The 13,490-nt window shown below is 40.7% G+C and overlaps 1 protein-coding gene across 8 annotated transcripts; it reads right to left on the bottom strand.

Annotated features, from left to right (window-relative positions):
- Nucleotides 1–13,172, bottom strand: csnk2a2b (casein kinase 2, alpha prime polypeptide b). 8 transcript variants are annotated; one of them, XM_035790868.2, is made up of 14 exons: nucleotides 12,634–13,166; nucleotides 12,181–12,520; nucleotides 9,824–9,929; nucleotides 8,589–8,690; nucleotides 6,025–6,117; nucleotides 5,654–5,713; nucleotides 5,434–5,517; nucleotides 4,264–4,374; nucleotides 4,010–4,111; nucleotides 3,364–3,464; nucleotides 2,849–2,888; nucleotides 1,091–1,235; nucleotides 892–974; nucleotides 1–482 (listed from the first exon to the last, which is right to left on the bottom strand). In XM_035790868.2, the coding sequence occupies exons 2-13, from the start codon at nucleotides 12,282–12,284 to the stop codon at nucleotides 898–900; spliced, it is 1,125 nt and encodes a 374-aa protein (XP_035646761.1). In that variant the 5' UTR covers nucleotides 12,285–12,520; nucleotides 12,634–13,166; the 3' UTR covers nucleotides 1–482; nucleotides 892–897. The 8 variants fall into 8 exon arrangements, with proteins under 8 accessions (XP_035646761.1, XP_035646763.1, XP_035646765.1 ...); XM_035790870.2 differs by having other exon boundaries at nucleotides 12,735–13,166; XM_035790872.2 differs by having other exon boundaries at nucleotides 6,025–6,075; nucleotides 12,181–13,161.
- Between the last annotated feature and the right edge of the window lie 318 nt (nucleotides 13,173–13,490).

The raw sequence follows: 13,490 nt of genomic DNA, 5'->3' as shown, positions 1-13,490 counted from the left end.
TATATAAAAAGTATTATTTTTATTCATATTATCATTCTACCTAAAGCAGAGAAAATGTCCACCATAACACTTTGGTACTACAGTGTGTGGAGTCTGAGCATAGGCCTGCCAAGTGGCTGAACACTGAACAGACAGACTGACCAAGGAGGGGGGCAGGCTCACGTTCCTTTTCATACTCCATGCTTTGTTAAACGAGGGAGGGGGCCAAAGGGGAGGGGGTAATGACGGGGAAGGATCCTTGTTTTATTGTCTTTGAACATTTTCTGTTTACCTCGTGATAAGAGAAGGGGGCAGAGAAGGACAGGGGCAGCAGTGAGACACCAAGCTCATTGGTCTGGCTGCTTGACATGTAACTGGGGCAAGTCAACCTCAGACTGACAAAGAGAAGGTGTGTGTCTGGTGTCGCTCTGATCCATTGTCACTGTACACTTGAAGAAGTTTCTGCCACAAAGGGCTAAAAAGTCGAGGTAACAAATGTTCTCCTGAAAGACAAAAAGGGAAGAGAAATTATACTGTTCATGCGCATTCATTTTATAGAATATTAAAGTGATTTTATTTTAAAAGTTTTAAATAGAAACTTTAACACAGAGCATTAGGCCCGACAAATGTGATTTACAGTACAACTGATTTGTTTTTGATTCTCATGATTCAATTCACCTTGATTGAACCGAATCCCAACCACTACAATGGCGAAGTGACTCATACGATTTGTCATAGGGAATCGTTGAAATAAATATATTAATGAGAATCAAATTAAATCGCTGTAATTATTATTATTTATTTTTGGAGAAATGGGGCATCTGTTATACAGTAAATCAAATTCGTACGGCCGTAGAACAATTTAAAACAATGGAACAATTTAGAACAAGTGTTTGTGATTCTCTTACTCACCTGCTTTCATCGAGCCGTAGTGGATCCACTGGACACCATATTGCCATCCGCATTAGAGAGAGACTGTTCCTTCAGCACAGGATCTGTGTTGAGGAGTCAACATGTTAAAGATCATGTCACCTTTCATCAATGCACAATAACTGACACTCCACTAACAGCAGAGGTAGTCAGCAGGCGTGGTTCAGGTTGAGCTACTCACAGAAGTAGGGGTGCTCCATGGCCTCTGTGGCCGTCAGTCTCTGCTGATGGTCGTAGCGCAGCAGCTTATCCAGCAGGTCCAGAGCCTCAGGGCTAACCAGGTGCTGGTTCTCGGTTTGAACAAATTGCTCCCAGCGTTTCCGCGTCTGTCTGGGGGGGACAGAGAGCCAGCTTTAATACCTCCAGTCACATACAGTGCCTTCAGAAAGTTTTCACCCCCATTTTCGTTTTCCACATTTTGTTGTGTTACAGCCCCAATTTAAAATGGATTGAATTGAGATTTTGTGTTACGGATCTACATACAATACCCCATATTGTCAAAGTGGAATTTGGTTTGTAGAACATTTTAGAAATTAATACAAAATGAAAAGCTGAAATGTCTTGAGTCAATGAGTATTCAACCCCTTGGTTATGGCAGGCCTAAATAAGTGTAGAAGTAAAGAAAGTGCTTAACAAATAGCATTATAAGTTGCATGGACTCATTCCGTGTTCAATAATAGTGGTTAACATGGTTTTTGAATGACTGCCCATCTCTGTACCCACACATTAAATTATCTGTAAGGTCCCTCAATCGAGAAATACATTTCAAGCACAAATTTAACCACAAAGACCAGGGAGGTTTTTCAATGCCTCACAAAGGGCACCGATTGGTAGAAGTGTAAAAAAAAAAACAGGGATTTCAACATGAAGCCAATGGTGATTTTAAAACAGTTACAGATTTGAATGGTTGTGATATAAGAAAACTGAGGATGGATCAACAACATTGTAGTTACTCCACAATACTAACCTAAAGAGTGAAAATAAGGAAGCCTGTGCATAATACAAATAAAATAATAAAATAACAATAATGAGGCTATATACAGTGGGAACCGGTACCGAGTCAATGTGCAGGTTAGTCTAGGTAATTTGTACATGTAGGTAGGCTACGCATAGATAATAAAAAAATATGAACATTTGATTTGCTATTTAACTAGGCAAGTCAGTTAAGAACAAATTCTTATTTACAATGGCCAAATCTGGACGACGTGGGCCAATGGTGCGCCGCCCTATGGGACTCCCAATCACAGCCGGTTGTGATACAGCCTGGAATGAAACCAGGGTGTCTGTAGTGACGCCTCAAGCACTGAGATGCAGTGTCTTAGACCGCCGCACCACTCGGGAGCCCCTAAACAAACAGTGAGTAGCGGTATTGCGTCAATGAAAATCCTCAATGCATCCTGTTTGTCATGCATCCTGTTTGCAACAAGGCACTTAATTAATACTGCAAAAAATGTGCCGAAGACATTAACTTTTTGTCCTGAATACAAAGTGATATGTTTGGGGCAAATCCAACAACTTATTCCACTCTTCATATTGTCAACCACGGTGGTGGCTGCATCGTGTTACGGGTATGCTTGTTATCGGCAAGGACAAGGTTTTTTTTTTAGGATAAAAATAAACGGAATACAGCTTTAAGCACAGGCAAAATCCTAGAGGAAAACATGGTTCAGACGCTGGGATACCAATTCACCTTTCAGCAGGACAATAACCTAACACACAAGGCCAAATTTACACTGAAATTGCTTACCAAGACGACATTGACTGTTCCTGAGTAGTCTAGTTACAGTTTTGCCTTAAATCAGCTTGAAGATCTATGGTAAGACTTGGAAATGGCTGTCTAGCAATGATCAACAATCAACTTGACAGAGTTTAAATATTTTTTTTAAGAAAAGGTCAAATATTGTACAATTTAGGTGTGCAAAGCTCTTAAGAGACTTACCCAGAAAGACTCACAGGTGTAATCACCGCCAAAGCTGCTTCTACAAAGTATTGACTCAGGAGTGTAAATACTTATGTCAGAGAGATATCTGTATTTCATTTTCAATACATTTGCAAACATTTCAAGAAACATGTTTTTTATTCATTTTGAATTCAGGCTGTAACACAACAAAATGTGGAATAAGTCAAGGGGTATGAATACTTTCTGAAGGCACTGTACAACATTATCGTCACCTGGGAAATTATGTTTCCTTTTCTGGAACTAGTGAGCCACTGTCTGGCAGCTATTAAAGATTGTGTCATGCATAAGAACAGCCCTTAGCTGTGGTATATTGGCCATATACCACATATCCTTGTGCCTTATTGCTTAAATATATCACTAATAGAATCAATCTTGTAGTGGAGCATGTTGAAATAATTGATATCCTACAACTAATTCAAATGCTTCCTCATTACCAGGTAAATACCAGTAACCCTTATTTCCATGTCTCAACAGCACTCCCTTTTGGTACTCACTGGCCAAGAAGGTCCTTGAAGCGTGGGTCCAGTTCAATGTGGTATTTGCGCAGGTAACCAAAAAGTTCATCTGTCCCCAGGACTTTGGCAATTCGGACTAGCTGAAATGATAACAGTGACAATTTCACACAAGTGTTTGGGTTTGTCTTAGGGAATATTTTTCCATGCACAAGCTAATTTGGTTAGTACATGTTATCATCAGGTAGTGAATGTGTTATCTACTCTAATAGATTGTAGCAGTCATTTTTTCCCCTAGGATTCTTTTACAGAGCGGTGTCAAAGTTAGTTTCCTGCAATTCTACACGTTGTCGTGGGGATGAGAGAAAATGTATCAATGGGGGCCCAATGCCTGTCTAGTTGTTATATCTGGTTTTAAGTTTACACAGAAACGGTTTACCATCCCGAAAAGTATTTTCTAAAAATGAGAAATAAAATAAAAAATTGGAGTGGCGGCAACGATTTAACAGTAGTGGCCCGCCGTTGCTAAATAAATATAGGGGAAACACTGAGTCAGTGTTGGTTGAGGTTGAGATTACACAAGTTAGTAGTAACATTGGGTTGAATAAGTTGGGTTGTAGTAAGACTAAAGTTTGGTGGTGACAATAGAAGGGGAACGTCTGTTGAGTGGTTATAGTTAGTGGGATACCTGGTCATAATTGTCCTGGCCATGGAAGAAGGGCTCTTTCTGAAAGATCATACTGGCAAGCATGCAGCCAAGACTCCACATGTCCAAACTGTAGTCGTACATCTGACAGGAAATCACAGAATGCATCAGTTACTGCCATACATCAATACACATACAGTTACCAATAACAATGAAAATCGGTACACAATAACATGGCAAATGTATAGAAATACCAATTGTGTCTGTGTGTTTGCTTGCATGTGCTGGGGATTTACCTGGTAATCCACCAGTAACTCAGGTCCCTTAAAGTAGCGAGATGCTACTCTGACGTTGTATTCCTGTGCAGGATGGTAGAACTCTGCAAGGCCCCAGTCTATTAGACGTAGCTGCAGCACAAATACAAACCGCGGCGCGTCACAATGTAAACCGTGCCGCATCACAATGTAAACCGTGCCGCATCACAATGTAAACCGCGCCGCGTCACAATGTAAACCGCGCCGCGTCACAATGTAAACCGCGCCGCGTCACAATGTAAACCGCGCCGCGTCACAATGTAAACCGCGGCGCGTCACAATGTAAACCGCGGCGCGTCACAATGTAAACCGCGGCGCGTCACAATGTAAACCGCGGCGCGTCACAATGTAAACCGCGCCGCGTCACAATGTAAACCGCGCCGCGTCACAATGTAAACCGCGGCGCGTCACAATACAAACCGTGGCGCGTCACAATGTAAACCGTGGCGCGTCACAATGTAAACCGTGGCGCGTCACAATGTAAACCGTGGCGCGTCACAATGTAAACCGCGGCGCGTCACAATGTAAACCGCGGCGCGTCACAATGTAAACCGCGCCGCGTCACAATGTAAACCGCGGCGCGTCACAATGTAAACCGTGGCGCGTCACAATGTAAACCGCGCCGCGTCACAATGTAAACCGCGCCGCGTCACAATGTAAACCGCGCCGCGTCACAATGCAAACCGCGCCGCGTCACAATGTAAACCGCGCCGCGTCACAATGTAAACCGTGGCGCGTCACAATGCAAACCGTGGCGCGTCACAATGTAAACCGTGGCGCGTCACGATGTAAACCGTGGCGCGTCACAATGTAAACCGTGGCGCGTCACAATGTAAACCGCGCCGCGTCACAATGCAAACCGTGGCGCGTCACAATGTAAACCGCGCGAGGGAAATTGCTCCTGGAAAAAGTCTAATTTTTTGCAGTCCTGTATGTGTCCTTATGCAATCTGATGCCATAAGAATATTCTATTTGATGAAGACTAAAAGAGTTCAAACACCCATTATAAATGGTGGAGAAATAGTCACTTTAGACAAATCTCTGACACATTTCTGTAAGCGTTGTAGACTTTTCAAACAGAGAATAACATCCAACTCCTAGAGCTTTCTGAGGACCCAACATCTCATAAGAAAGGTGAAGAGCTCCCCCTACCTTCCTCATCTGGTGGTCAATCATCACATTGTGGGGCTTGACATCACGGTGCATTATCCCCATACTGTGGCAGTAGTCCAGAGCCTGAGAGCACAAATACCCACATCATGTCAGAGACAGAGACATATTGGCTAGACACCACAAACTAACCCCACAGTTAGGAAGGTGTGAAGGTGGGACTAGGCTGTGAAAACACACAGGGTCAAACTGTAAGGCTCACCTTAAGTAGTTCATACATGTAAAAACGGATATCAAAATCTGTTAACTTCTGGTAGAGCTCCTGGGCAGAGAAGAAAATCAAGTTTTAAATTTAATTTGCAGAAAGAAAGTATGTGATGCATGCATTCATGATGAAACAAACACAATTTACCTAAACACTTTCTACCAACCAAAAAAAAGACAGACAAACAGGACAGACATATTGAGTGGAAAATTCTCTGCACAATGCAATAAGTCATTGCTACCAACATGGTATCTGAAACGGTATAGCCTAATAGGCTATTAAAAAATCATTATGGGTGAAATGATCAAGATTCCCACTCATTACACCATCCCATACCAGTGAAACCCCATGCCTAGAGATGATTCTACCTTAAAATCTGTGTTATTGATGCATTCAAAGACAAGCGCAGGCGTTCGGGACTGTAGAGAGGTTTGAGAGAGAGGACAAATAGAGGAAAAAATCTGAGAAAGGTGGAAATATTCAAATCACATTAATTGATAAAGCAAACATTAAAAATTACATTATGCTATGAGCCATATAGAGTTGAAGTCGGAAGTTTACATACACCTTAGCCAAATACATTTAAACATAGTTTTTCACAATTACTGACATTCAATCCTAGTAAAAATTCCCTGTCTTAGGTCAGTTAGTATCACCACTTTATTTTAAGAATGTGAAATGTAAGAATAAAAGTAGAGTGATTTATTTCAGCTTTTATTTCTTTCATCACATTCAGAGTGGGTCAGAAGTTAACATACACTCAACTAGTATTTGGTAGCATTGCCTTTCAATTGTTTAACTTGGGTCAGACATTTCGGGTAGCCTTCCACAAGCTTCCCACAATAAGTTGGGTGAATTTTGGCCCATTCCTCCTGACAGAGCTGGTGTAACTGAGTCAGGTTTGTAGGCCTCCTTGCTCACACACGCTTTTTCAGTTCTGCCCACTAATTTTCTATAGGATTGAGGTCAGGGCTTTGTGAAGGCCACTCCAATACCTCGACTTTGTTGACCCATTTGCGACCAAGCTTTAACATCCTGACTGATGTCTTGAGATGCTGCTTCAATATATCCATATAATTTTCCTTGCTCATGAAGCCATCTATTTTGTGAAGTGCACCAGTCCCTCTTGCAACAAAGCACCCACACAACATGATGCTGCCACCCCTGTGCTTCACAGTTGGGATGGTATTCTTCGGCTGGCAAGCATCCCCCCTTTTCCTCCAAACACAAGGATGGTCATTATGGCCAAACAGTTATATTTTTGTTTCATCAGACCAGAAGTCATTTCTCCAAAAAGTATGATCTTTGTCCCCATGTGCAGTTGCAAACCGTAGTCTGGATTTTTTATGGTGGCTTTGGAGCAGTGGCCTCTTCCTTGCTGAGCAGCCTTTCAGGTTATGTCGATATAGGACTCGTTTTACTGTGGATATAGATACTTTTGTACCTGTTTCCTCCAGCATCTTCACAAGGTCCTTTGCTGTTGTTCTGGGATTGATTTGCACTTTTCGCACCAAAGTATGCTCCTCTCTAGGAGACAGAACTCTCCTCCTTCCTGAGCGGTATGACGGCTGCGTGGTCCTATGGTGTTTATACTTGTGTACTATTGTTTGTACAGATGAATGTGGTACCTTCAGGTGTTTGGAAATTGCTCCCAAGGATGAACCAAACATGTGGAGGTCTACAATATTTTCTGAGGTCTTGGCTGATTTCTGTTGATTTTCCCATGATGTCAAGCAAAAAGGCACTGAGTTTGAAGGTAGGCCTTGAAATACATCCACAGCTACACATCCAATTGGCTATAATTATGTAAATTAGCCTATCAGAAGCTTCTAATGCCATGACATCATTTTCTGGAATTTTCAAAGCTGTTTAATAAAGGTACAGTCAACTTAGTGCATGTAAACTTCTGACCCACTGGAATTGTTATACAGTGAATTATAAGTTAAATAATCTGTGTGTAAACAATTGTTGGAAAAATTACATGTGTCATGCACAAAGTAGATGTCCTACCGACTTACCAAAACTATAGATATTTCTCGTTAACAATGTGGAGTGGTTGAAAAATGAGTTTTAATGACTCCAACCTAAGTGTGTGTAAACTTCCGACGTAAAATGTATACTGCGAGGGAAAGGTAGAGCAACAAGTGGCTTAAGACCCACCACACAGCAGAAGCACATCAACATAGATAAAACATAAAAGAATATAATAGCAATCACATCCCAATTTGGTCCCCGTTGCAATTGCAATCATTTTGTAATTAAAGATAAGCCATGTCAATGTTAGCCTCAGTAATTTCCATTATCATAATTCCCATTTCTGTTATTGTAGGCAGCAGCATAGGGAATAGGTGATGAAGAATTGCATGTAAGCAATTATTTGAGGAGGTAATGTTATCTGTTGGGCATCTTCCTTGCATCCATAAACATTATTCTCAAAATAACCCTGACAAAATGTAAAAAAGACTGAGTCAAGTATCCCCACATACAGTTAATATCAAGGCTGCCATGCAAGAACCAGATCATCTACCTGCTTTCAGATCGTCTGTCAGTTAATTAGCTTAAGACTTCATCTGTGAGTAAGATGACTAGTTTGCAGAACTTTCAAACAGTTTAAAGTGAACATCACTAAAAGAATATCAAACGTATTCACAATAAGTAAAGTATAATGTGCTGATATTAGAAAGGACGTCAACTGTAACTGTAAAAATGTTGATAAGGTGTGGTCTTTCCCCTTCATTAGCCAAACCTTCATTTTGTGAGGATAACATTTGCTATCTTTGCCAGCATAACAGGTATACTGACAACACCGAAGCTTCAATTCAACAGCCATTATATGTATAGGAACACTGACAAAATTGGTTTACAATGTAAACAAATCTGATCTCAGGTGACTAAGAACTAGAAGCTAGAAGAAAGTAGAGCTGTAACATACCACAGGGTCTTTCACTGTGTCCACCAATCGGATGATGTTTGCTCCACCTCGCAAATTCTCCAGGATCTTGATTTCACGCTTGATTTTCTTCTTCTTGACAGGCTAATTAGGGTGATGATAACAGAGACATCCAATTAAACCAGGATGTAGCCTAAACATTTGATTGTGCAGGATGTGATCTCATTAACAACAGTGGTAATAGTGAAAGCATCAGCAAGAGGTCCACTTTTCCTCCCTCTACTTTTCCTCCCATGTCACCATATTTCCCTCTATTATCCTGTCTGAATATTACTTGGACAATGTGATATGGTACAGGGGGTTCCATAATTATTGGCAGCCTTGAAAAAGATGAGCAAAAAAAAAGACTGTATTAAATAAATTAGACAAATACTGAGCTACATTGTATGCTCGAAAAAAAATCTTAAATTATTTATACTAATGTAATTGCTCAGAGAAATAGATGTTGTTAAACAAATAATAATAAAAAAACATCTAAAGATAGGAGTCAAAATGATTGGCAATCTGATAAAACATTTTAGAAAAAGGCTTAGGGTCTTTATCCTCTCAAGAGGAGAATGCTACATGTATTGAAAACAGGGGTGCTAATAATTGAGCCCCATCTTTATTTCGATTTTTTTGGATTACTGGTTAAACTGTCTTTCACTGAGCTGTATTCTATTTTATTTTTTAAGCACCACACTTTACTTCCCTCTGCCAAGCTTCCGCACCAAGTGGTAGTCTTTCTTCCTGGTTACTAGAGGGAAGCTATATTGTATGCTAAAATAAAAAGGGAAATTATATACTTTTATACTAATACAGAGAAAGACATTTTAACAAGTAATATTTTTAAAAAACCAACAAAAAAAAGATAGGACTCAAAATTATTGGCACCAGTTTTTAATACTGTAGCACTCTCTTTTTGTGAGGATAATGACACAGCCTTTTTCTAAAATGTTTTATGGGATTTTGACCTCCATCTTATTTAGATGTTTTTTTATTACTTGTTAAACTAAATTTATATATATATATATATATATATATATAATAATTAATAATTTCCCAATTTTTCTGAGCATACAATAACGCTCAGTATTTGTATTATACAGTATTTTTTCTCATCTTTATCAGGGGTGCAAATCATTTTGGACTCCACTGTACATGTTTAAATAAAACAGACCACTCTTTCATCACTGCTGGATGATTCATAAGAGCAAAGCAGGCCTTCAACAACTTACCTTGAGGATCTTGACAACCACCTTGTCATTGTTGTTGATGGCCTCAAAGACCTCACTGTACTTCCCTCTGCCAAGCTTCCGCACCAACTGGTAGTCTTCCTGGTTACTAGAGGGAAGACGGAAAAGAGATTAGTCAGCACATATCAAAGCTGCAGGCTCCGATTAAATCTAGACTTGGTTTCCTCTATCGTAATCGCTCCTCTTTCACCCCAGCTGCCAAACTAACCCTCATTCAGATGACTATCCTACCCATGCTAGATTATGGAGACTTCATTCATAGATCGGCAGGTAAGGGTGCTCTCGAGTGGCTAGATGTTCTTTACCATTCGGCAATCAGATTTGCCACCAATGCACCTTATAGAACACATTACTGCAGTCTATACTCCTCTGTAAACTGGTAATCTCTGCATACCCATCGCAAGACCCACTGGTTGATGCTTATTTCTAAAACTCTCATAAGCCTCACTCCCCCCTATCTGAGATACTTACTGCAGCCCTCATCCTCCACATACAACACCCATTCTGACAGTCACATTCTGTTAAAGGTCCCCAATGCACACAGATCCCTGGGTCGCTCCTCTTTTCAGTTCGCTGCAGCTAGCAACTGGAACGAACTGCAAAAGCAGTCCAGTTTGAGGGTTTATCTCCATCTCTTCATTCAAAAGACTCAATCATGGACACTCTAGGTCCAAATCTAGGTCCAAAAGACTTCTCAACAGCTTCTACCCCCAAGCCATAACACTACTGAACAGCTAATCAAATGGCTACCCAGGTGATTTGCATTGCCCCCCCTCTTTTACACTGCTGCTACTCTCTGTTATTATCTATGCATTGTCACTTTAAGTCTACCTACATGTATATATTACCTCAACTAACCGTTGCCCCCGCACATAGACTCACTGTGCCGGTACTCCCTGTATATAGCCTCACTACTGTTACTTTACTGCTGCTCTAATTATTTGTTACTTTTATTCTTATTTTTCACTAAACACTTATTTTTCTCAAAACTGCATTGTTGGTTAAGGGCTTGTAGTAGGCATTTCACTGTAAGGTATACTACAACTGTTGTTGTCATGTGTTGCTGCCATGCTGTTGTTGTTATCTTAGGTCTCTCTTTATGTAGTGTGTAGTGTTGTGGTGTCTATCTTGCCGTGATATATTTTTATTTATTCTTTAATCCCAGCCCCCGTCCCCGCAGGAGGCCTTTACCTTCTGGTAGACCATCGTTGTAAATAAAAATGTGTTCTTAACTGACTTTCCTAGTTAAATAATGGTTCAATAAAAATACATTTAAAAAAAATGTAAATGAGAAAACAGATTAGTCAACATTTTATTCCACATCCTTCCTTCCCATCACAACACTCAAGGTATAGAATAGGCCTCGATGGAAAGAGGTTGAATCTTTTAGAAACAAGACTCATTTTCCCAGTCAATGAAAGCGAGAGTGACATTTCAACCACAGAGAGGGGACATTCCGAGTATCCATCTTTTTGAGGGCCCTTGATTATACTAATGAATAAGACCAGTGGTGCTGGGACAACCCTATTTTGTGCATCGAACTGAATATATTAAACTAGTGGTCTAATGGAAACAGATTCAATTCAAGGTCTAGTCAATCTTCAATGAAGTGCTGTAACTGTACAGACATTTAATGAAGTAATTAAAAGGTTGTGTCTCATTAACAGCTTGTGTAAATGTAACCAAATTAGCTAGATCTGAAAGAAAAATCTATATATGCCACTTAAAGGAATGATAACGTGATCTGGCTATGTAAAGTTTTATGAAATGTGGGAAACTATGTATCTACTGTTGTACGATTCACAAACATCATTTGGTGCTGCCTCGGCGTCAGCAAGGCCTCCTCGATCTCACAGATTGATGATTTTCCCATCCCACGCCAATCTGAATGTGTTTGTCGCAGACTCACCTACTCAAGCCATGAACGTTCCCAACAAAACCTTGTTAACCAAGCTAAATCTCCAAAATACATTATTTTGCAAATATAGTCTTCAAAGTACGTTCGTATTATGTATTAATTATGATAGCTAGCTATCTAGTCTGATATTGCACCCGCCCACACAGAACCAATGCAATGGGACAATATATGGCCACAGATTCGACCATAATGATAATCCATGGTTGTAGTAGAATATCCTGTTGTGGTAGCTACCTGTACATCGTGTTGAGTGGATAGCAAATATGAATAGCCTGCAGCAATAAACTATGAAGGACATAAAACAAAAACAGAAAACATATATGGAGATAATATATTTGATAAAGCATTTGGCAATAAAATACTAAATAATGCATTATGACGTTTAGAAATTCCAGCCAGGCATAAAAATAAAAGACTTTACCTCCAGTTAGGCACGTGGGTTTCGTAGTCCCAATATTCCCTGCTCTTCAACGTGTTGACATCTGCATACACCCGAGATTTACTGCCGGCCGCCGGGCCGGGCATGGCGAGCACCGGAGCCCGGTCTGTTTTGAGGATTCGATTGCCACAGAGCTCGTTTGCTACTTGGAAAGGGAATACAGATCGCTGTTCTCTTGTCGGAGCCTCGCTTTGTCCGAGTAAGGTGGTTCCTATTTTCTTATATTTCCCCCCGCGAGAGATGACCACAGTGCGCTGCGCACCGAGGTTGATGATGGATAAGGGGAGACGAGGGCCGTCAGATACTGCTAGTGTTAAAACGTCTGGGAGGAGAATGAAAATGGAGTGTTGAGGTAGAAAGCCAAATTCAAGAACTGCCACTATTTACATAAAATAAAAGGCAAACATTTTTATTAAAGGTGACCAAAACACTGACCGAGAAGCCAGGCATGGCGGGTTTAGGGATCAAATGATTGTGGTTTAAACCCCCAACCCCTTTGTGGGCCTTAAATCCCGAATCCGAAACTGGGTTCCTACCAGAGTACACTCTTCTTGTTATGGCCCTCCCAATGCAATCTTCCAGCGGGGTGGATGGGGAGGAATTGAACGGAAAAGTCCAATAGAGAAGTTGGGTTTTACAGCTCACCCCTAACTATGGGGTATTGACTAGTCGCTTCAGCCGGTTGGAGATGGGTGGAGTATAAATACATTTTGTTAGCTACTATGCTAACTCAGTCAGAATCGCGCCACGGTGGAGCGCGGTGCAGTGAAGACCACCTAAAAATTCGCTTGAAAAACCTGTTGGAGTTCGGGTTTTGGGGCTTTCTTGTAGACCCCCCGCCCCCGCCCCCGGTCCTTATTCCGAACCGCAAGAAACCGGATTGCGATAGAAAGTGCACCCGGAAACGAATATCATCTGGATAAACCAAATATAATTTTGAAGAGATGGGAAACTCAATTGGAATCGTATTACCGGCCATTGTGTACGTCGCCAATCACCCGGTGTATTATGGGTTATTCTGGAACAAGGAGAGTTCTCCATCAACGAATGAATGGGAGTCTATTGGGCGCTAGTGAACAATAAGTGTAATATGTTGTTGTCTTAGGTCTCTCTTTATGTAATGTTGTCTCTCGTCGTGATGTGTGTTTTGTCCTATATTTATATAGGAGGCCTTTTGGTAGGCCATCATTGTAAATAATACTTTTTTATTCACTGATTTGCCTAGTTAAATAAAGGTTCAAATAAAACATTACAAATATTTTCCGAGATGTTAGATAATTAATTTGCTCTCT

The sequence above is a fragment of the Oncorhynchus keta genome, chromosome 17 (genome assembly GCF_023373465.1).
Source record: "Oncorhynchus keta strain PuntledgeMale-10-30-2019 chromosome 17, Oket_V2, whole genome shotgun sequence".
NCBI classification, from domain to species: Eukaryota; Metazoa; Chordata; class Actinopteri; order Salmoniformes; family Salmonidae; genus Oncorhynchus; species Oncorhynchus keta.
Note: the sequence above shows the minus strand (reverse complement) of the source record. Positions and strands in the feature narration are given on the sequence as shown.

Coding starts and splice junctions, on each gene's coding strand:
- csnk2a2b (XM_035790868.2), bottom strand. CDS start 12,284: ATGCCCGGCCCGGCGGCCGGCAGTAAATCTCGGGTGTATGCAGATGTC. Junction 9,930..12,180: donor ACCCACGTGCCTAACTGGAG/GTAAAGTCTTTT, acceptor TCTTCCCTCTAG/TAACCAGGAAGACTACCAGT. Junction 5,518..5,653: donor ACATGTATGAACTACTTAAG/GTGAGCCTTACA, acceptor TTGTGCTCTCAG/GCTCTGGACTACTGCCACAG.